The 25,137-nt window shown below is 36.1% G+C and overlaps 1 protein-coding gene across 1 annotated transcript in view; it reads left to right on the top strand.

Moving 5' to 3' along the window:
* LOC106867917 (conserved oligomeric Golgi complex subunit 2) overlaps positions 1 to 21,668 on the top strand; it is a 37,491-nt gene extending 15,823 nt beyond the window's left edge. Inside the window, exons 7-18 of the mRNA XM_089359691.1 lie at positions 1,181 to 1,360; positions 1,682 to 1,803; positions 3,721 to 3,841; positions 4,623 to 4,762; positions 5,063 to 5,124; positions 8,305 to 8,471; positions 11,895 to 12,092; positions 12,846 to 12,921; positions 15,181 to 15,326; positions 16,163 to 16,299; positions 18,160 to 18,331; positions 20,421 to 21,668. Of these exons, the coding sequence (XP_089215817.1) occupies positions 1,181 to 1,360; positions 1,682 to 1,803; positions 3,721 to 3,841; positions 4,623 to 4,762; positions 5,063 to 5,124; positions 8,305 to 8,471; positions 11,895 to 12,092; positions 12,846 to 12,921; positions 15,181 to 15,326; positions 16,163 to 16,299; positions 18,160 to 18,331; positions 20,421 to 20,561 (1,662 nt within the window). The 3' untranslated portion in view covers positions 20,562 to 21,668. The remainder of the gene's footprint in view (positions 1 to 1,180; positions 1,361 to 1,681; positions 1,804 to 3,720; positions 3,842 to 4,622; positions 4,763 to 5,062; positions 5,125 to 8,304; positions 8,472 to 11,894; positions 12,093 to 12,845; positions 12,922 to 15,180; positions 15,327 to 16,162; positions 16,300 to 18,159; positions 18,332 to 20,420) is intronic.
* The last annotated feature ends 3,469 nt before the right edge of the window (positions 21,669 to 25,137 follow it).

Below are 25,137 nucleotides of genomic sequence, written 5' to 3' on the forward strand. Positions count from 1 at the left end.
TTCCCGGGTCTACCCATTCCATTTAGATATAATCATTTACATGCTGAGTGTAAATTGTGCCATGGTCAACATTGCTTTTTATCCTTCCAAATTCAATATAATTAATGTGGGCTTATATGTCATACACATCTGGTACCTGCCTAGTTGTTTAGCGATTGACAGTTGTTGAATGATGTATGTCTGCAGACACAACATCTGAAAGGTTGAGTCATATAAATAAGCATTGGTTTTTAAGTTGTTCAGAAAAAGAAAACAATAATTGGCCACAATACACAGACAGTAATTAATTTATCAGCCCCAGACACATGAAAAGCAAAGTTAGTTCAAGCAAGATTTGAAGTTGGAATATTATGGGTTGGAATAAATATTATATTGTTTTTGGTCCAACATTCTGCTGTTTCTGCTACTTCACTATCTAGAAAGAATTATTTGGCCCTTTTTGATACCAGCCCACTTGAAACCAACCTCTAGCTCCTTGATACAAACTTCCAGTTTAAAGTGATCTAAATTAAAATTTCATGTTAATTTATGTTCCAGACACCAGCTTAATAATGACATAGTTATTTCACTAAATTCTTCATTATTTTCAAAATTAATTGAATTAGAAGAAATGTATTTCAAAAGAAATATGGTAATGAAAGGGTTAATAATAATAATGATAATGATAAGTACCAGGCAGTGGCTCTCATGGCTTCTGATCTTAATTGATTGGAAGTGTTATCATGTACATTGTTTTGTCTTGGTATAAAAGATTGGCTACAGCAAATATTCTGCTCAATACCACAGATTTGCTTGTCAGTTGTTTGACCTTAACCAGTTGAGCATGTCCCTTAGTGGCTGACGATATGTGCATCTCTGATCACGAGCAGAAGTAGTAGGGGAGCATCATAACCATGTGTAGAGAGGAATTCTTTGGGGTTTGAATAATTCACCTTTGGAAACATTGGTGTTTTGCTCAACATCCTTAAACAAACCTTATTCAGGGACCTTTTGAGTGGGATGGGCTACTCGACCTGAAATGGGCTTCGTATATTTTACCCCAGTGTCACTTTGATGGCATGCACTGCTCTCTCACTCAATAATAATAATGATAATAATAATAATAATAATAATAATAATAATAATAATAATAATAATAATGTGTTTATTTTTGTCTTTGAAACATTCTTTTATTTTTCAGAGAATCGCTAGTATTACCAGTACGCTACAGTATAGTTTGGAAGGTTCTTTCTTGGAAGGTTTGGACAACAACAATGTTGATATTCTTCGACAATGTCTACGAACATATGCCTTGATTGACAAAATAAAAGATGCTGAGGCATTATTCCGGAAGCATGTTGCCAGACCATTTATGGAGGAAGTAAGTCTTAAGTATGTTTGCATGTGTGTGTGTGTGTGTGTGTGTGATAATTGTAGTTAACTTACTTGCTCTATGTATGATGAAACTTTTGTGTCTGCAGTAAAAGAAATTATACTTTAAGCCATAGATTCATTTGTTAATTGCAACTACTATACTACAATGAATATTTATTTTACTCTGTTATATGTATTGAGTGCTTACTCTTAGTTTCAATTTTGGATATGATAATGTAATGACTCTACCGATTGACCATTATAACACACACAGACACACATTCAATCATGTACAAATGTCTTAAATCTCATCTGTTTCATTTGTTAGGTTATCACTGAAGACTTTCTCCGAACTAGCCACCAGGGACTTAAGGGAATGTATATTAAAATTCTAGAATTTGTTCCAAAACATTGTCATATTTTAAAAGACATCACTTCTTCTAGTACAAGGTAAGTGTAAGACAATTTGTATTTAAATCCATCATGTTAATGTCATTTAGCTCCAAGTTAACCCAGATTGACCAAACCTATGATCAATCACATTCCAGCCTTGACTATCCTGTAATCTCTGACTTTAAGTATTTTGGGCTACATCATCTAATATGTCCCTGGGTGTAATTTGATGGAGATCTGGTTGTTATTTCTAGCATGTAGAGAGACAACATATGGGCCCTCTTGTTCGCCTGTGTGAAAATATGCTTTGTAATGTATTAAATTCACAGGATTTAGTGAGTGTTAAGGTATTGCCTTGTTTAGTCAATCAGCCATGTTGATTTAAGGTCTTTGTGAAGATTTGCATATTATAATTAATTATATATCAAATTACCAGATGAATATTAAGACAATATATAATCCAAGGCGGCGAGCTGGCAGAAACGTTAGCACGTCGGGCGAAATGCTTAGCGGTATTTCTTCTGCTGTTACGTTCTGAGTTCAAATTCCGCCGAGGTCAACTTTGCCTTTCATCCTTTCGGGGTCGATAAATTAAGTACCAGTTACGCACTGGGGTCGATATAATCGACTTAATCCGTTTGTCTGTCCTTGTTTGTCCCCTCTGTGTGTGGCCCCTTGTGGGCAGTAAAGAAATAAATATATAATCCAACAGATACTTAAGTTTTATTATGGCTTTGGTATCCTGCTCCCACTTCCCTCAGGTATGACATTGATGCAAAAATATTCTATGTTACTCATTAACATTCTGATATGCTTTCGGTTCTTGAGATTTCAGTGAAGCTTTTCATCTTGAACAGAAACGATTTGTTACTACCTTCTTATTTCCCCCCCCCCCCCCCGCTCCACCTTTTATTCTGTATCATTACACAGGTGTGATATCCTGCAGTTTATTTGAACCTCTTCAGGTGTTAGATAGTTAAGAATTAATTCCCCTAGATGGATGATAGCACTGGAGTGGGTGAGTAGACATGTTGTTGGCAGAGAAATGCATTGATAATTACTAAATAGTTGAAGTAGTCAGATTAGGTGACAGAATATTCAAGCTTAGACTAGTTCATGGAGAACACAACAGCAACACTGATTTATAGTCAGGACTGGAAAATGAGCAAAATAACTGTTCTATGGCGTTCCTTTGTATATAACCTTACTAATAGTTGATGGTGACTGTATTATCATTGTTGGTGACTTTAACAGACACATGTACATGGAGGCTATGGATATGGTACAAGTAATGAAGAAGGATTTTGATCAGGAAATAGGATAGACAGCTGGTTGTAATTACTAAAGTTTTTTCTTGATGAAGAGTGAAAACAAGGACTCGGGGACACAACGTAATTGGTAGGAGGAAGATACTGAAGCTGAGAGATCTCATGGCTGTTTATGAATCTGTGGATGGAGCAAGGTTCAAGCTAGGTGGAATGTTATATGTACAATAGAAAAAAACTGGAAAGCTAAGAGACATGCCTGGATAGAATGGAAGGATATAGGGAATAAGGACAAATATTAGATTAGCTCGAAGAAAAATCAGGTGTTCTGGTTTACTTTGTAAGGAGATAAACTGAAAGGTAGAAGTTTTCCAGTGTTTTGTAATGACAGCATCAAAGGTGTGAGGTGTTCTGAATTACAGAACAGTGCATTGGTGCAAATTGGGACGACATAGATGTGAAGCAATCTTCTTATATCATTTGCCCTGTCATGGAATAGTTAACTTATTGCTCTTGCTCCTGTCATGTAAATTTCTAAAATAAAATTAAGAAGTATAATTAATAAAAGATTTCTTGATTTAAAAACAATAGTTCCCCCTTTTTTTTTTGTATGTGTGTGTGTCATTATATTTCAACAGAAAGGTTAATATCTCTGTCTTCAACTAATTATAATTCATTAGAAGCTTCATGTTCTGTTGTATTATTGCAGTGGAGATGTTGTTCGGGGTTATGACTTTATTGTGAATTCTGTGTTGCCTGAGATAGTATGTAATATAGAGGCAAGAACTCCTTCCATATTTGCTCCGGGAAATCCAAACCTATTTCATGAGGTTAGTACATGTTTATTACATTATCATTTCCTACTCAGTCTTTCTTGTTATTTAACTTCAGATCAGCCCTGACCAAGTAGAACTTTGGTTAGAGGTTTGCTAACCATGGCTGCCTTGTCTTATTTTCAAACATTATATATCTTGAGTAATATTATTCAATGTAATTTTTTGAGATATTATGATGTGATTTGAGAAGTTTCTGATTGCTATTTTTAGAAAATCTACTTACGACATAGAGGTTCCCTTGTGGGTTTATCCATGTTTTTTTTTTTTTGTTTTTTTTTGTTACACAGAGCTGTTGGTTCATCATTCTACCCTTTTGAACTCCAATCTATCTGTGCATACACTAATGTACCTGATTACACTCTAGTTGATCTGGAGCCTAATTCATTGACTCTTGAAGGTTGTAAAGCACAGTTCACTTGGGTGAGATTTGAGCTCAGAATGTAAGAGCCAGAATAAATACCACAAGGCATTTTGTCTGATGCTCTAATGATTCAATTCACCCCTCTTTAGTATTATTCATAATGAAAGCAATGCAGTTGCTTGCTGAAGATTAGGCCTTTGGATTACTTTCTGCCATATTTCTGGCAATAATATTTGTTGATTTTTCTTTTGAGCCTGCCTTTCATTGGAAGTAGAGCTTGTAGATTAAAATAAAATTTAAAAAAATACATAACTAAATAAAAATTCTGTGAAAATAACAAGTTCCTTTTTAAAATGGCTGCAATTTCATCCAAATTTTAGCTTTTAATTCATTGAAATTTTATTTCCTTCACAGAAATACACAATCAGCATGGACTTCATGAGTAAGTTTGAGCAGCAGTGTGGTTCACAGGCAAGTGTGAGGCGGTTAAGAGAACATTCTAGCTACCAAGTTTTCATGTCTCGCTGGAGTTTACCTGTCTATTTCCAAATCAGGTAAGTAATGAAATTTTTTGTTATTATTTATTCACTATAACATTTGTTTCATAGGCAAACAAAGTTTTACATGTTAGATAGACATGTAACGTTGTTATGGTCTATAGAGTTAGTGTATTATAATAATTGTTGTGCTGTTGTACATGTAGTAATTACTCTAGTGATGGTTGTGTAATAGTCATTTTGCTGGTTGTGGACATAATAACAGTAGTGATGGTGAAAAGTAGTTTTTTATAGAAATTTTTAAAATTTTAATTTTGAAGTAATCTCTATACTTACTTTTTATCTTTTTTCTTGCAGGTTTCAAGAAATAGCCGGAGCTTTTGAGAATTCACTTTTGTCTGGGTTAAATAATGCTCCAGGTATGTCATTATTAACACACTGTTAGGTGGTTGGGTGACTCCTGAATTTTACAGTATTTATGAAGGTTTTGAAGTTTTAAATTTGAACTGGCTAGAATTAGGGATGAATGCTATGTAGAGTGGCACATAACATCGTTGAATTATGATTTGCTACTAGTTGAATGTTCAAGACACGTAGTTGAAAAGAAAACACATCTATCCACCAAGGATTCCTTATTAGATGTTTCTATGTGTGCATGTTTCTGATTTTGTTCATATAAATTTGCTACTTATTTTTAAATGTCTACATGTGAGTGTGCTTCCTTCTCCTCTTTCATCTATCAGTCTTGGGAGATCCAACAAAAGATGCTGCGCCATGCGTTCTTTGAATCAGTCTACAAAGAAACAGGCTTGGATATGCCATTATGAAAGACTGCTGAATGTAGAGAATGAATGGGAGAAGGAGAGTCTGCCAAATGTTGACCCACTGAGGGACCAGCTATCCGAATTGACAGTACCCTGGTAGATAAAGCAATTAGGGATATGAAGACACGGAAAGCCCCTGGCCCATCAAGAATCACTGCTGACATGCTTAAAATATCTGGTGGTGTAGGTTATGGTCTAGTCACCTGTATTGTAAATCAGGTGGTTCACAAAGGAGTCATACCCAATGACTAGTGTAGCAGCACCATAGTCAACTGCTACAAAAGTAAAGGTAATGCCTTAGATGGAAATAATTACAGAGGTATCAAATTGTTGAATCAGGTGATGAAAGTTGCGGAGAGAGTCATAGCCCAACTAATTAGGGAGAGAGTTAGTCTAGATGAGATGCAGTTTGGGTTTGTGCCAGATAGAAGCACCACTGATGCTATATTTCTGGTAAGGTAACTGCAGGAGAAATACCTAGCCAAGGATAAAATTCTGTACCTGGCTTTCGTTGACATGGAGAAAGCTTTTGACAGAGTTCCCCGATCTGTTATCTGGTGGTCGATATGGAAACTAGGGATAGATGAGTGGTTGGTGAGAGCTGCACAAGCCTTGTTCAAGGATGCTACCAGTAAGGTGAGGGTGGGCAACAAGTACAACAAAGAATTCAGGGTACAAGTAGAGGTTCACCAAGGATTGGTGCTCAGCCCCTTCTTGTTCATCATAGTCCTCCAAGTAATAACAGAGGAATTCAAGACAGGCTGCTCCTGGGAGTTCCTCTCTGCTGATGACCTTGCTCTTATAGCTGAATCACTATTTGAACTGGAGAAGAAGTTCCAGGTATGGAAGTAAGGTCTAGAATCAAAGGGCTTTAGAGTTAACCTAGCAAAAACCAAAAGTCATAGTAAGTAGACAGCATGGCTGCGGTCTAATGAGTGAAACAAGTACAAGATAAAAGATATACATTTATTCAGGTAATCTAGGAAGCGGATAGGAAAAAGAGTAGCACAGTGGGTGAGATGGTGGAAAGGGCATGATATTTGGGAGCAGAGTCAGTAGAATGAAGGTAAGGGTGGGTGATGATGTAAATGTAGGTGTGGGGTGACAGTAGAGGTGACCCCAAAAGAGAGAGTATTGGCTGGTAGTACAGCATTGTGAAGCTGTTGTGTGTTATGTATGTTTGTGTATATGTTTTATATAAGTATGTTTCTGAGCATATATCCTAAATGCATGTTTGTGTGTGTGCATGTATATAATAATAATAATATTGGTATAACCATGATGCGACCCCAAAAAACTGACCCATTAGTCAGTATCATTAGACAGTAGCCAGCTTAATGAAATAGGAGCTTTATTTGCATACACTTAACATTACCATAAATGAATTTAAAAGATATACAAAAATTAGATACAAATGAGCATGTATATACGTGAATGCATATAACATACAAGAGTTTTGCATGTGTATCTATGTGTTGATGTGTGTAAATGTCTATATACATGTTTGAATATATACATGTGTATACATCTCCACAAATATACATTCTTCTACTACTCATCACTGACCTGTCCATTTAAGCAACCTAACCTATATTCCCAAATTCTTTATTCCACCATTTTACTATCCTTACCCCACTCTGTCTGCTCTTCACTTAGGCTCTATCACAACATACCTCACACTCCTTTACTCTTTACCCTCTCATCTCTTTCTCTCTCTCTCACCCTCATCTCTCTCTTCCTTCTATCATATTATCCTGACTGACCACGTCTCTTCATTTCTTTATTATCTCTCTCCCCAATTTTTTTTCTCTCTTCCTTTTTTCCTTTTTTTTTTCTCTCTTCCTTTTTTCCTTTTTTTCTTCTCTCTTCCTGTTTTCAATTTGACCTTACAAATACATTCCCAGCTTTTAAGTCACTTCAAAAAACCCCTCCATTAACTAACACCTTTTACAACACTCTATGCTTGGAATGACCAGTTATAAGCAACATTGGAACCCACACACAAGGTACAGGAAACTTATATATACACCATTCTGCTCAAATAATGGAACTGCAGATCCAATATCCTTACGTATCTTACATCTGTTTTCCTTCTTCCACTTCACTCTATATTTCATATCTTCTCTATAATAACTATTGCTTAACCATTTTCTCGCACTGTCTCATGGAGGGATATATAAAATATCCCAGAAACAGCTGTAAGACCTCTTTATAAATGTGTTTCATCAAAATCAATAAAACGATGTAGGAGGAGTTAGCTAACAACACCACAAACAAACACACACCGATTTTCCACATATTTAGTATATATATATGATGGCCGTCCATTCGTGACCGAGGAAGACCATTGCCGACCTTCAGGAACATTGTGCGCTCTAGGACTAACTTATATTTTGCATTTGTGGCTCTGTTGGTGGCTAATGAGCACTGCTCTTGACAAGCATACATGGCTGCAAACATTGCAGACTAAGCTTTCCCCATTCACTATATGAGCTGTGCGCTTTTGTGCAGCTCGCTTAAGTTCTTCACGCTGGATACGTGCTCTCTCAAAAATGTCGATCCCCTCCTTAACCTGCTTCCTCCATCCGTGGCGATGACAGGCATTGTTCTCCCAATCAGTGTCCTGCATATCACAGGTCTTTAATGAAGACTTGTCACAGTATATATATATATATATATGTATACATACATACATACATACATATTCATGTAATTGTCTTACACATTTATTTATGTCCATTACTGAGAATTTTAGCTTTGTTCCTTGTTTTTCAGATGGAAGCGATATGTATCTCCATGCTAGTTTCCATTTGTGGGAGTCAATCTGCCATTGTTGGCAGCCAGATGTCTATCTGCCTACATTAATGCACAGATTCCTCAAACTGAATCTTCAGCTGTTGTCACGTTACAGTTCTTGGATTGAGGAAATTTACCAAAAAGAGGTTTGTGTATAATATGTATCTCTCTTTACTCTTTTACTTGTTTCAATCATTTGACTGCGGCCATGCTGGAGCACCGCCTTTAATCGAATCAAATCGACCCCAGGACTTATTCTTTGTAAGCCTAGTACTTATTCTATCGGTCTCTTTTGCCGAACCGCTAAGTTACAGGGACCTAAATACACCAGCATCGGTTGTCAAGCGATGTTGGAGGGACAAACACAGACACACAAACATATACACACACATACATATATATATATATATACATACTAGCAGAAATACCCGGCGTTGCCCGGGTTAAAGCGAATAATGAAATCTAAAAACGCCGTCTAGACTACGCATCATCTTTATATATAGAGATGTATATACACACACGCACCCAAACACACGTATATATATGTATATCAATATAAATATATGAAAGTCAATGAAGTTTCGTAAAAGAAGGTGATCATGTACATACTTTCTTGCTGTTGTGATTATAACACCTCATTGTAAACTATGTTCCTTGTTTTCCCTTGTGGAGCATATACAAATAGGTTTTTTGTTGCTGCCCACTCTTGAGCAGCCAACATACAGTTGTCCATGTGAGAAGCAGGGCTCTTCCAAGAGAAGACCAGCTACAGACAGTGTTTGACCCTGATATTTGTTTATGGACATGGCAAAAGTCACACGAAGGGGGAATTGTAGTCTTCTGAATGTAAAAGGAATGTCTGCTCCTGATGGAGTAAGAGGAATTCTTGGAATAAAGACGTCATCCCCTTTTGCACATCCAGAAAGAATGGTAGCCTCGATAACGTGTGACATCATTTTCTAAATAATGCTCATCTGTTATGTTCGGGTTAAAATTTCATCAACATCAAAAATATATGAATTTTCATGGGAGTTATGGCCGTTATGCAAAAAATATAATTTCCAAATTTCATAAAGATCCATTCAGTACTTTTGACATAGTTTTGGATAAGAAAACAAATGACTAATGTGTGTGTTTGTGTGCATGTGTATGTGATGGGTGTATATATGTATAGATATCTGTATGCATGTATATATGTATATATGTGTACATATTACATGTACATCTATATATATATATGTATACATCTACACATATGTATACATATACATGTATGTATAGATCTATATATATATACATATACGTGTACATCTATATGTATACATATACATCTCTCTCTCTCTCTCTCTATCTTTCTCTCTCTCTCTTTCTCTCTCTCTCTCTCTCTGAAAGTATCTGTCATTACAGTATTGAAATGGTGTACATATACATGTATATGTATACATATACATCTCTCTCTCTCTTTCTTTCTGTCTCTCTCTTTCTCTCTCTGTGAAAGTATCTGTCACTACAGTATCGAAATGTGATTGTTTCAGTTAGTGGAATAGTTTCATTTTTAAAGTGAAAGTATTTGACATGAGTGTTTTTGTTTCACTTTTGACACGTAATACTTAAATAGTGGAGGAGATATTATGTTGCCGTGTGCTCGAACTCTGCAAGAAGTTAATAATTTTTTTTGACTAAAACACAACTGGAACCCTAAGTAAAGCATGTGTAAAATTTGAATGAAATTGGTTGCGTAGTTCTCGAGTTTTAGGGATTCACACAGACAGACACACATTCTCATTTTTATATATATAGATATACGATGGGCTTCTTTCAGTTTCTGTCTACCAAATCCACTCACAAGGCTTTGGTCGGCCTGAGGCTATAGTAGAAGACACTTGCCCAAGGTGCCACGCAGTGGGACTGAACCCGAGACCATGTGGCTGGTAAGCAAGCTACTTACCACATAGCCACTCCTGCACCTATAAATAAATAGCTTTTTTTTTTTATCTTTTACTTGTTTCAGTTATTGGGCTATGGCCATGCTGGGACACCACCTTGAGTAATTTTTAGTCAAACTAGTTGACCCCAGTACTTATTTCCTTTTTAATCCTGGTACTTATTCTATCTGTCTTTTTTTACTGAACTGTAAAGTTACAGGGACATAAACACACCAACACTGGTTGTCAAGTGGTGGTGGTGGTGGGGGATAAACACAGACACAATGACACTCACACACATAGATATATATATATAGTGTGATGAGTTGGGTTAAATATCTTGTAGTATTTATTTCTGTCTTTTTTTGCTAGGGTCAACATTGCATTTTTATTCCTGTGACAATGTTGTTTAGACCCTGCTCAGCCTGATCCAGCAAAACCTATGATCAAAGTTGTTCCAGCTGTGACCATCGCAGACATAATATATCTGGGACTACTTTATCTTATGTACCATCTTTCATCATCATCATCATCGTCGTTTAACGTCCGCTTTCCATGCTAGCATGGGCTGGACGATTTGACTGAGGACTGGTGAACCAGATGGCTACACCAGGCTCCAATCTGATTTGGCAGAGTTTCTACAGCTGGATGCCCTTCCTAACGCCAACCACTCAGAGAGTGTAGTAGGTGCTTTTACGTGCCACCGGCATGAAGGCTAGTCAGGCGGTACTGGCAACGGCCACGCTCAAAATGGTGTATTTTACGTGTCACCTGCACAGGAGCCACATATATTGGTTGTGTACTGAGTCAAAAAGAAATTATTATTTGTTGTTAGTCAGTCCTGATCTAGCAGAGCTATATTCAAAGATGTTCCAATCATGACCACCCCACCAGTAAAAAGAAATCAATATTATTATTCATGCACGTAAATAGCACCATTTGAGCATGATCGTTACCAACGTCACCTTCCTGGCACTTGTGCCAGTGGCACGTGAAAAGACATTCGAGCGAGATCATTGCCAGTGCCACTGGACTGGCTTCTGTGCAGGTGGCACGTAAAATACACCATTTCGAGCGTGGCCGTTGCCAGTACCGCCTGACTGGCCTTCATGCCGGTGGCACGTAAAAGCACCCACTACACTCTCGGAGTGGTTGGCGTTAGGAAGGGCATCCAGCTGTAGAAACTCTGCCGAATCAGATTGGAGCCTGGTGTAGCCATCTGGTCCACCAGTCCTCAGTCAAATCGTCCAACCCATGCTAGCATGAAAGGGGGACGTTAAACGATGATGATGATGATTTATAAATTTTTAAATATTTATACTAAAAAGCAGAAAAGCATAAATTTCACATATAATTCATAATTTGTGTTCTACAGCTGTGTTGGTGAAATTTATGTTTTTCTGCTATTTATTCTAAATTTGTTACTATTGACTATCTTTTTTGCTGATTTTGTGCATACGTGCACCAGGGTTTGCTGTATTGTAATGATGGATTGGAGTTTGACAATATATTGTTAATTGAACTCTAAATACTCTGGGTGTATTTTATTATGTTTATATATCAATTCACTCTGTAGAAAAATTCTTCAATATATTTCTTTTCTTTCCTTTTTTTTTTTTTTTTTTTTTTTTTACATATTTTCAGAACCAGAGAGCCAGTAACACAAATCTTCTCAAGAATGAAAGGGCTTCAACACCAGCTAGTAATAATAACTCTAGTTCGAACACTAAACAGAATGGTTTGGAACAGAACAACCAAACATTGACCTCCAATGAGTCAGAACCTATAACACTGGGGCAAATACTTTGCCTCTTAGCTGATGCTGAGAAAACTTCAGAACGAGTAAAGAATTTTATTTATCACCATTATTATCCCCGTCACCACCATTACCAACCATCACCGCCACCACCACCACCACCACCACTTTAAAATGTCCTTTCTGATGTTCAGCATCTTCAGATCAGCATCCACTACTTCTTCCTATGTTTTTCATGCACTTTTTCTTCTTTCACAGGTTTCTTTATTAAGATCATATGGCATTTCTTTATCCAACTGTCATTCTCTACACCAGGGGTTTTCAAACTGTGGTCCGTGGACAGCAAATACTTTTTATGGGCAATTTGATTTTATATATGTTTTTTAATCGAAATCTTTTAATTGACAATAAACCTATTTGTTAAATGCTGTTAAATAAATAAATGCAAAAATATATGTTATTTTAAGCAGATATTTATGTATAAATTTCATAAGCGTTTATAAGGGGGTCCCTAAGGTAAAGCCTGAAATATAAAGGGGTCCGCAAGTCAAAAAGTTTGAAAACCCCTGCTCTACACAGATCCATACTACCTCAGTCTTCTCTTTTGCACATTACATCTGATTTCTCTTATCCTCATTTGTGTTCCATCATTCATACACATTAAGTTTACAGTCCAGTAGAGCAAGCTTGCCTCATTTATATTCAGCCCACACACACATTCTGCATTCAGTGGCCATGATATGCTGATCTACAACATTGCCCTTCATACATAAGTGAACCTAATTCATAAATTTTGTTATTTATAATCTTATACAGTTTTACTTATGTTATCCTTTCAGATTTTCCCTATGTTTGAGAAAGATATCAGACCAAAATTGGAATCCATTGGGTATCAAAATATAGATTTAATAAAAGGTAAATGTATAACTCAGTACAGTTAATGATTATTAAATGAGAGTAAATATTTATGTCCTCTGGTATAGTATCTGTTATCAATATATTGATATACTAGGCAGTAGATTAGTAGAACTCACAGGCTGTGGATTGGTAGAATCCACACCCTTACATATATAAATCTATATAAGCGTAGGAGTGGCTGTGTGGTAAGTAGCTTGCTTACCAACCACATGGTTCCAGGTTTCAATCCCACTGCGTGGTATCTTGGGCAAGTGTCTTCTATTATAGCCTTGGGCCGACCAAAGCCTTGTGAGTGGATTTGGTAGACGGAAACTGAAAGAAGCGTGTCGTATATATGTATATATATATATATATATATATATGTATATATATATATGTGTGTCTGTGTTTGTCCCCCCACCATCGCTTCACAACCGATGCTGGTGTGTTTATGTCTCCGTAACTTAGTGGTTCGGTGAAAAGAGACCGATAGAATAAGTACTAGGCTTACAAAGAATAAGTCCTGGGGTCGATTTGCTCGACTAAAGGCGGTGCTCCAGCATGGCCGCAGTCAAATGACTGAAACAAATAAAAGAGTAAAGAGTATATATATATATACATACACACACACACACATACATAGACATGCAGGAAGTAAATCGACACCTTGAATTTTCAAAATTTCTGATCTAAGTGTCTTAATATGTTTTCAGCAGTATAGAATTTACAATGTAATTATTCTTTTTCTTCCCAGGTGCCATTATATTTTACATTTGTGAAGAGTAACCATGCCATGCACAAAAAATTCAGCAGAACTGTCAGATTTTCCAAGAGGTTGTATTGTTGGGCAATCTGAGGCTGGTCTTAGCTAGCGAAAAATTGCCAAAAATCTTCAAATTCCTCTTGCTACTGTTAATAGAATTATAGTGCAATTCAAAAACCAAGGAAAAGAATCAACAGATTCTTGTCCCGGCCAACCTGGGCCCTCAGAAAGGAAGCTTCGCTGTTTAAAGAGAACTGTGGAAAACGAACCCTGTTCGAAGGCTTCTGACATTGCAAAACAGCTAGCAGTTAGTCCAAGAACGTGTGTTACATATCTGCATAAGCTTGGGTATTGTGGACGAGAAGCTAGAAGAAAACCTCTCCTTCAACCAATTAATATCATGAAAAGAAAGAAATGGGCTAACGAGATGCCAGAAAAATCCTGTTTATTTTGGGATCGAGTGATTTTCTCAGATGGATCCAGATTTGCATTATTTTCAGACAGTGGACATGTTTGGGTCTGGAGGCTTCCTAATCAAGAATTCGATTTGAAACGACTCCAACCAACTGTGAAACATGGCTGTATCTCTGTAATGGTATGGGGAGCTGTCACCAGCAATGGTCGTTCTGAGCTGATCGAATGTGTTGGAACCATAAACTCTGAAAAATACATTGAAATACTTAAGCAAGGACTACTTCTGATGTATTCACATGATGACATAATGAAAAATGAGTTTTTATTCATGGAAGATGGGGCTCCATGCCACACAGCGAAAAGGAATCAACAATGGCTGACTGAAAATGGGATCAAAAAGCTTCCTTGGCTGAGCTAATCTCCTGACCTGAGCCCAATTGAAAATCTTTGGAACATACTAGATAGAGCTATACCAAAAACTCAACAGAAACCTAAATCTAAAGATGAATTGCTTCGATTGTTGCATGAAAAGTGGGCAGAAATTCCACAAGAGACAATCACAAAGCTCATCAGTTCAATGCCAAAAAGAGTTTCTTAATTAAAAACTGCAAACTAAATACCAAAGTATGTAGTCCTACTTATCGATTGCATTTCAATTGTTTGCTTTGCATATTAAATAAAAGATTTTGAAAATTAAAGGTGTCTATTTACTTCCTGCATGTCTGTGTGTATATATTTATATATATATGCATACTACATACAATATAGTATCACTTTTAAAATAATGAACATTTTTCATCCTTTAATTTGGACATTTTTCTAAATATACAAAACACACTGACACCAGCAGCAGATAATATCAAAAATATATGAAAAGTAAATTGTAACAATAAGAGAAAGAAAAGGATTTTTATAAATCCTTGAAATACTAAAGGTACTTGTAGAATCACCATATATTTGTGTACTTTGTCTTTGCATCTGGTAATAAATGAGTGTGGAAGGGAGAGAAGGACACTTTTAATTTGACTTTTGTTTGTAACCTTTAAAAACTGTCTTTAGATTTTGTACCTGATCATCCTGACTTCTGTTTTGTCTTGCAGATGCATTTAATGACTCTCAGACAAATGTGTTGTGTAACGTGCCAAAGTTTCAAAACTCCGTTATTCAAGAATTAACCTGTCAGTGTAGTGTTCACCTGAAGCAAGTGGCAGATATTCCTCGTTTGTTTCGGCGGACAAACAGAGAGGTAAAGGAAGTTTATTTTTTATTGGTATGATACAGTGAGTCCTTGGTTAACGAAGGCTCCTCATAATGTGACTTTTTAACTTTTTAATTAACTGTATAAAAATTCCTTATTTCTTTAGGTTGTAATCTATCAATGATGTTAAAATCTATAGAACAGTGTAGAGAGCTGTGACACTGAAATAATCTAAGGAAGTATTTTTATGATAATAAAATCACAGAGATAAGGATTTTGTCAAAGAGTGATCTGTTATGATGGATTTAGAGGACAGTGAGTTTTGTCATGAAAAGAAGAGTTAAGACTAGTAACCTTGGTCTTAAAATCTAAACAACACCATGCAGAAAGATATACTTAAAAACACAGTGATGAGAGATATATTTGAGACTTTGTCTACTTGCCAGTCTGAGATTAATTGTTATACATTCAGTCATCTCTCTTATGAATGGGTAGTACATGGATTTATGAATAAAACATTAATACTGGTTATGGAATAATGAGTTAACACTAATAAAATCCTAGCTAAAAAATACTCTTAAGATAGGAGGACAGAAATTGAACCATGATGTTTGCTAGAGTGATCAGAGATGAATTACTGCAGAACTAGTTATTATTGTTAAGTTTCTTGGTTATGGACACAATATAAGTGATATTGATATAAACCATCAAATTCTCAGCTGGTTGCCTCAGTTTTTTGGCTATGGACACAATATGGTATAAATGACATTGATTTCAACCATTGAATCAGGGCTAGTTGTTGCAATATCCTGTTAATGCAACTACTCCAAGTGATTAAAAGACATCTACTTTTTAAATTTAAAAAAATTTTCTTACCTTTCTAGGTCCCGACCAAAACATCTTCATACACCACTGGTTTGTTTAAGCCACTCAACATGTTTTTTAGTGAACATAAAGCTATACTAAGTGAAAGCAGGAAGCAAGCCATAGCTAAGCAAGTCTTGGAGAATCTTGCTCAACAGTATGTTAAATTTCTTTGTTTTAATAGTTCATTTGCTGTTCATTACTTTCTCCTTATACTCAATATTGTTTTCTCAAGTATGATCTTATTTATTGATTAATTTCTCAAGCAAAAAGTCATTTTCTTGTACAAAGGAAAGCAGTTATATGTTTGATTGGATCAATTCCATTTATTTCATAAAAATGACGATGATTATATAATACATAGGAACATTACCACACATATGTAAAGTTGGCATGTAGTCAGTTGCATCAAACCTTTTATGTCACTATTTCATTCACTCCACAAAGCATCCTAAGTGCTGCACCTTCCTATACATATTTTATACATAGTAAAGGATTCCTGAACCAGAAAAGCCTTATAAATCACTTCTAGACCCCAAAGACCAGGCAAAACCAGAGCAGGCATATATGCCAATTTGAGCTTGGTGATCTTCAATAATGAATGACTACAAACTCAAAAAGATGATATTAATTATGTTTATTTCAACAACCCCTGGAAAAAAATTATTATTATTTTACTGTGGCTTCCATTTGTCTGACAAAGATAAAATAAAATAAATGAAAAAAAGAAGATGAAATAAACACTAGTCAAGTGCTGGACTTGATTTTATTGGCTGTATTCTCCTAACAAAATTCAGGATCTTGCTCCAGAGTTAGAATATCTTCATCATTATAATCCTCATCATATTAATATCTATTTTCCCATGCTTACATGGGTCAAATAGAATTCATCAAGGCAGATTTTCTGTGGTCAGATGCCTATCCTGTTGCCAGCTGTCACCTGTTCCCTCATATCCATCCATAGCCAGGCATGTTTACATAGAAGATAGGAAATGAATGACATTGCTTGTATGACAGTGACACTTATTTACAACTATCATGTGATGTCAATACAAGGAGAGAAACACACACGTTTATAAGATCAACTTCTTTCTAACAAATCTATTACAAAGTTTATTTGGCCTGGGGTTACAGTAGAAAACACTACTATGTTGTGCCTCTGCTTTATAAAAATTAACTTTGTACCTGATCAAAAGCAACCATTATTACTCAGATTTTGGTAATGTTTCCTCACTTGTAGCTCAAAGCTTAACTCTGTGTGCCTCTGACTGCAAGATTGATGTGAATTGGATTCGTGTGTGTGTGTGTGTGTGTGTGTGCACATGCATGTATGTGTGTCTCTTCGTCTTGATATCATGCAATGATTACAAATGAATGTTATCATCATAAAAGCAGCATCCTTTGTCTGGCCATGGGGAAATGTTATCTTGCTTAGGAAGGGCATCAAGCCATAGAAAACCTGCCTCAGTGATTATGTATGAACCATGCAAGCATGGAAATATGGATGTTAAAATGATGATGATAACATATATGCATGCAACAGGTTGGTTCATGGCTCTAGGAGAAATAATTTGCTCTAAGTGCTGCACAGTGAAACTGAAGGTGATACCATGTTATCAAAATTGCTTGATTATTCCTCTATAGCAGTGATTCTCAACTGCGGTCCATATAAGATTTTTGGGGGTCCATGCAACAAAATAGTAAATTGGAGATCCACAATAGTATTTTTAGGGCCCCTGAAAAAATTTTGCTTTAGATGTATGTATTGGTATGTACTGCAAGAAACAGCTAGGTTTCTTTCTCTAGCATTTTCCATAGTTCAACCTACACAAGTTTCTATAAAGCTAGTTTTTAAACATCGAATGGCTATGGGGATCTACCAGAATAAAATAGTAATCAAAGGGTCCATAGATAAAAAATGGTTTAGAGCCCCTGCTCTATAGCTATTTCTCATCCATATTCATCATCAAATGATGTTACTAACTGAATACTTCTTGGTAATTAATTTTCCCTGTAGGTATTACACATCAACATCAGATGTGTTGACGTCAGTGAAGAAAATGGAAGACAGCCTGAAGCGATTAAAGAAAGCTCGTGGGACAGGTGTGAGCACTGGTCTCCCAGGTATGACAGATGATGACAAGATTCGTCAGCAGTTGATCATCGACATTGAACACTATGCACAACAGGTAAATTTTACTTTTTGTTGTTGTTGTTTTATTGGGTGGGGGTAGGATGGACGTTTAAGTCTTGATTTTGATCCCTCTATGGTTGAATGAAGAGGTAACAAAATAAAAAAAGACTAATTGTTTACTTCATGCTAGATTTAAACATTTGTCTGTTTCAACACCATCACTTGGGTAACTTTAGTGGAACCGTGTATATTGCAAGAATTTAGACCAAACTCCCAGTCTGAGGAGGCTACCTTGATGCATTGCTTCCTACTGCAGCAAATCAGGAGTTGTGGTATCAGTCTCAGAAGCCATAAAAAAGGCAATGAATGCTGCCTTCCCTGCTTTATATATTAAACAAAAAACAATTAACTAAAGCCCCTTCTGCAAATTGGTGGTGTTGTGCTGATATGAGAAATCATTATTGTTTGGATGTGAGAACTGGCTGTGACAGCAGTGTATTGGGTTATATGTATACTTCTCAGTTAGGAGTTCAACTCTTGTCACAGTTAACTCATCCTCTAATTTCTCTAGGGACAATGATATAAAATGCCATAAAATACAGAATAATTTAATGAACCTCATTATTTTCCCTAAATGTTTGGCCTTGTACCCATTCAAAAGAAATTAATCTTAACTGTTATAATGTGTAAAATGGATCTGGTTATTAACCAAATCCCTTGTGAAGATTGTTCTGCCATCTGTTTAACCTTTTTGATATCAAACTACCTGAGACTGTTCTTTGTTCCTTTTTTTTTAATGTTACCTAAATTAAAACATTCCACTAAAATTTCACATTATGTCCCAAACATCAGCTTAATTATGACAAAGTCAATTTACTAAATTCTTCATAATTTTCAAAATTAACTGAAACAAATGCAGTATATAAAAAAAAAAAGCATCAACCCAGAGCAGTTTACTGATGGAACCAGGTACCTTTCTTAATTTATTCCAGGACTTTGCATTCTGAATTGAAATTCTGTCAAGTCTTAAATTTGTCATAGATATAACCAGTTACTCAGTTAAACATCACCACCTTGCACTTAAAGTGCCTTTAACAAAGTCTGCCTTATTGTGAGCATTTTGGTCAGATGTCAGGTTTGAGGATACATTCCTCTCTTCTTCCCACCAATCTTCGAGACCTTGTAAAAAATCATGGGTAATGCTTTCCCTCCAGACTAATAAAAATAATACTTATGGTTTGTACTTACCTGTATTTCTGGTACAGTATGCAAATGGCTTTAGTTTCTGTTTTTGCATTTGGAGCCTTTCATGATTGCATCATGGTAGGGTGAAGCCTCCCCTTATTACACCATTAATATTAACCCAGTCAAATAGCAGTTTTTACTTCAGTTGGAGTGATTACTCTGAGCTTGTGGGAATCATAGCAGTAAAGTGGTGGACTGAGAGCCTTTTCAGATATTTAGTGGTGTTTGTTTTGAGTTCAAATCTTAATAGTGTTGATTTTGTTTTTTATCCTTGTGCCATTGATAAAATACCAATAATATACTGAGATTGATTCAGTTTACTATATCTCTCATCTGTACAAATTCCAGTATGAAATTACTACATCAACTGCAACAGCAGCACCACCACTCTGTCATCATTAGTCATTGGCTGTTGTTTTTAGCAGGTCAAATGACCTCATTTAGCTCCTTTAACATGTTAAGGCAGAACGCCCTGTGATGCCATTGTACCATATTGTGTAAGACTCACTGCTATTGTAGTGTTGATACCAAAACACTTCAGATAGGCTTCAACGTTTTACTTTGTAATACAATTATCCTTCGGAGTGGTTGGCGTGAGGAAGGGCATCCAGCAGCTGTAGAAACTCTGCCAGATCAGATTGGAGCCTGGTGCAGCTTTCTGGCTTGCCAGCCCTCAGTCAAATCGTCCAACCCATGCTAGCATGGGAAGCGGACGTTAAACGATGATGATGATGATGATCTCACTGTCACATTTTTCTAGACTACATGCTACACTTACATGATATTCTAACCATCATATTACTGTAACACAATTTTCTAACCACATTACTAACCATATTACTGTCACACTTTTCCTAACCACATATTACAATAAGATATTCCAAACATTTTCATTTCAGGTGGAATCGTTTGGTTTTGATAGTAAAACACTGCATGGATTCACTCAACTGTCAGCACTTTGTGAAGAGGCGAGAATAGCCATGACAAACCCAAATCCATCATCATCTTCGTCAGCACTAACCCCTAAGCCAGCTTCTTGAAATTTCACTCCTTTTTGTCTTGCTCTACCCCCTCTTCCAGTCAAGTCTCCACAATAAAGTTGTCTGGGAAGAATACTACCATTCTGAAGGAAATATATAAAAGTACGTTGTAGATTGATTATACCCAGGGTATGACTGGTATCAATCTGAGGGGTGTTTTATTAATAAGGAATAAATCAAATAAGTTAAGGAAAGAAGGAAATTCTCATTTATTTGTTTTGTTTTTTTTTACATTTTCAATCCTTAACTTTAAGGGAGTTCATTTGCTATCAAATGGTGGAATAGAGTTTTGCAACTTTGCAAAGCATCACTTTTTTTTTTTCACAAAACAGGGGTGTCACAATGGTTGTGACAGTATTGTATTCTGGAGATAATTTTATGGCAATGTATTAAGTGAGAAAGAAAAAAAAAAAAAAAATCTCAGAAAACAAGGCACATTTTTGGTTTATCTTTCTCTCTTCACACTCACAATCTCAGTCTGTTTATTAACTAAAAAAATATTTATTTTCTTAAAAAAACAAACTATAATTTGGTTATTTAAAAACAATAATAAACTAAATCATTTTTTTTTTATCTGAGGGTAAAAAACTACAAGATGAAATACAAAGGTATTTTTGTTGTTATTGTTACATCAATACCTGTAAAGGGGACAAAACTGGTTCATAAAAGAACTGGAAATTTCCAAATATGTTGTTCTTTATGGAATACAATTTGACCTAAACTTGTGATCAGTTTGGTAACTGGCAATTTCATTTTTTAAAGTTTTTTTTTTAAGTGGGGTACTTTTTATGATAACTAATCATATTTTTAGAACTGTTTTTTTTTCTGTTATTTTTATGTAATTAGTGATAACGATAGGTCTTCTGTGTAGACAAAATTCATTATAAGTTAATGTAAATGTTTGTATTGAAATTTTTAAAATTGTTTCTACCAATTCAAACTTTATTGAGAATAACTTCAAATATGTCACTGTTCTGCGATGCTACTCTCTTGGTTCCTCAAGTAAAGAACTAAAAATGTTGGGGTTTTCTTTCATGTATGTTGAAAAGCAACTTTGAAAGAAAATGTCTTTCAGAAGAGGCCAATAAATTTATTGTTGAGTTCTTATATGAGTCAATGTGTTTTTCTATTTACTAAACAAGCTCTCTGTATCATCTTTGGTTTACAGTTAGAATATATCCTTTTCTACTCTAGGCTCAAAACCCGAAATTTTTGGGGAGGGAGGGGGCAGTCGATTAGATCGACCCTAATATGCAACTGGTACTTAATTTATCGACCCCGAAAGAATAAAAGACAGAGTCGACCTCGGCAGAATTTGACAGAATATATCATTAACAAAGTTATGACCTTTATACACCACATTATCATTGGTTTACAATTAAAATATATTACTAGGCACAGGAGTGGCTGTGTGGTAAGTAGCTTGCTTACCAACCACATGGTTCCGTGTTCATTCCCACTGCGTGGCACCTTGGGCAAGTGTCTTCTACTATAGCCTTGGGCGACCAAAGCCTTGTGAGTGGATTTGGTAGATGGAAACTGAAAGAAGCCCGTCGTGTATATGTATATATATATGTGTGTGTATGTTTGTGTGTCTGTGTTTGTCCCCCCAGCATTGCTTGACAACCAATGGTGATGTGTTTACGTCCCCGTAACTTAGCAGTTCGGCAAAAGAGATGGATAGAATAAGTACTAAGCTTCCAAAGAATAAGTCCTGGGGTCGATTTGCTCGACTACAAGGCGGTGCTCCAGCATGGCCGCAGTCAAATGACTGAAACAAGTAAAAGAGTAAGAGAGAGTACTAATTTGTTGTTGGTTATAAAAATCTGGATGCACTAACCATTTAACTGTTGTTAACAAAAACAAGGGTCCATTATTTAGATTATCCCCTCCTCACAATCAATGAAATTTTGGGATGCACTAACCATTTAACTGTTGTTAACAAAAACAAGGGTCCATTATTTAGATTATCTCCTCCTCACAATCAATGAAATTTTGACCAAACTCTCATATAGACTCATTACTGTTCATGTGAATCACCAGTTTCCTTGTTTTCAGAATTTTACCCTATTTAACCGTTGGCTTATAACTCAAATATTTGCCAATCAACAATGTAATGTGACCCAGTTTTCCTCATAATGTAGTTTGTTCAAGAGAATCTGTTTAATGTAGCTGGGAATATTTCGTTTTTTAAAAGCAGAAACATCTATTTCAAGAACACGTGGCTATGAACCATAACAGGGGTATGTATATAGGGGAGATAACTCTCAGGAGCAAATTTGTTCATGAACTGCATGTTACATTCCAAACGTTGAAGTCCAGTCACCAGTGGATAAGGGAGATGCCATCTTTAAGATGTTGGGAGTAAAGACCATCACTTCCAGGACCAGACTCCACTGGAAAGAAAGTGATTACCTTTCTGATTGGAGGACTCAACACGACACAGGACAAAAGTAGAGAGAAGACAGACTGCATCTGTTTGTTATGTCATATTCACTGAATTTGGCATTCATTGATTTCTTGCAGGTTTGCCCTAGACTTGAAAATTGTTGGTTATGTTTTGACTAATTCAAATTGTTGTTTCTTAGTAAACATGAGTGTACTAGCTTCATTGTCATATATGTGAAAAGAGACAAGCAAGAAAAGAACAATCTTTATGAATCAGATAGACAGAGAGAGTATAATTTGACCAAAACTTGCGATCTGTTTGGTAACTGACAATTTAATATTTTTTTAATAGCTTGTTTTTCTAAGTGGGTATATTTTTCCTATTTTTTAATTATTTCATTTTTTATATTAATTATCTTTGTAGAACTTTGGGTTTTTTTTCCAATTATTTTTATATAATTAGTGATTAATGATAGTTCTTTTGTGCAGGCAAAATCACAGTTCCTGTGATGCAAGTGGCATTTTACTTACTTCAAATGCTGTTTGTATAAGTACAGAGGCCACATGTTGTTGTTGTTGGCACTCCGTCGAGGGTTCCAGTTGATCCGATCAACGGAACAGCCTGCTCATGAAATTAACGTGCAAGTGGCTGAGCACTCCACAGACACGTGTACCCTTAACATAGTTCTCAGGGATATTCAGCGTGACAAGGCTGACCCTTTGAATTACAGGCACAACAGAAACAAGAAGTAAGAGTGAGAGAAAGTTGTGGTGAAAGAGTACAGCAGGGCTCACCACGACCCGCTGCCGGAACCTCGTGGAGCTTTAGGTGTTTTCGCTCAATAAACACTCACAACGCCCAGTCTGGGAATCGAAACCGCGAGTCCACTGCCCTAACCACTGGGCCTCCACTACAGAGGCCACAATGAAGCAGTGAATTAACATTCATAGAGGCTGAGGAGGATACAAACTCAGTTGAAAAAAAAGTCAGGTGGAGAATAACAAAAAGTGAATAAGGTGACAGTTGATACAGATTGGAGATTAGCAGGGGTCATGAACCTTATTTCTACCTGTAAGTGCTGTAGATGAAGAGGAATTAAAGACGTGCAAAGCTATCTCCTCCAGAATGCAATGATGGTGAAAGAGATTGACTAGATGATGTGGGTGTAAATAACATGACAAAATCATTAAGCTGAGCAGATTTTTCTGATTACTTGGGGCATATTACTAGTGGAATCAGTGCAATTGAACTGTGGAATTCTTTGGATTTGTTCTTAATCAGTCCAGACCTTGTGTGGTCAACGGGATGAATAGACGTGAGTGAGACATTGGTTTATGCTTGAATAAAACAGACTTGATTGATAACTAGATGTGTGAACAATACTTTATCAAGTCAGATAAATTTATGTGAGGTGGACAGAAACATGATGCTAGAATCAATTTATGTAACTATATTTTTTAATTGGTATCCAATAGAATTGAATAAACATTTATGATTTATGTATGTAAACTATTTTTTTCTTCTATTGTTTCCAAGCTTAGAGATGAGTGAAGAAAATATCTGATTCCGATAGCTTTGAAAAAATGTTTAACCGTGATTACTTCCCCTCGATTTTTTCTCTGGACGCTAACAGTGGAGGTGTACCATAAGATTGAATGATCTCAGTTGTAATGCTTTTGATCACAGGTCTGCTTAATTAGTGTCGATTTGAGACTAAACAATAACAAGACACTGGAACACGCTATGGAAGGATGAAACGGTATGTGGTAGGTAGACCAACTAGAATTAGCAGCTACATCTCCCACAAACCTTTAAAAAAAGAGGGCATTTTAGATGTGATACTGGGTGTACCAGAAAAGGAGAGAGGCTGTCTGGCAGGAATGTTTTTAATCATTCCTGGATCAAGCAATATTTAAAGTAACCAACGAGGAGGGTTTTACGTGGTCATTCGACTTGTTAGAAATATCAGACAAATCTCATTCAAATCATACTACTATCTTTTTTTTTTCTTAAAAGGCCACATTAACTGATGTTCTAAACACACCACATCTGAAAAGAACCCCCTCCCCCACCCCCTAAAGAAATCAAGGAGATTACCGCTGGAATACCTTTGATTGTAGACGACGCAACAAACTATTTGATTGTTAGCAAATAGTTAAATGGTAAATTTAAAAAATACCACAGCAA

The sequence above is a fragment of the Octopus bimaculoides genome, chromosome 11, assembly GCF_046866305.1.
Source record: "Octopus bimaculoides isolate indiv1 chromosome 11, ASM4686630v1, whole genome shotgun sequence".
Taxonomy (NCBI): domain Eukaryota; kingdom Metazoa; phylum Mollusca; class Cephalopoda; order Octopoda; family Octopodidae; genus Octopus; species Octopus bimaculoides.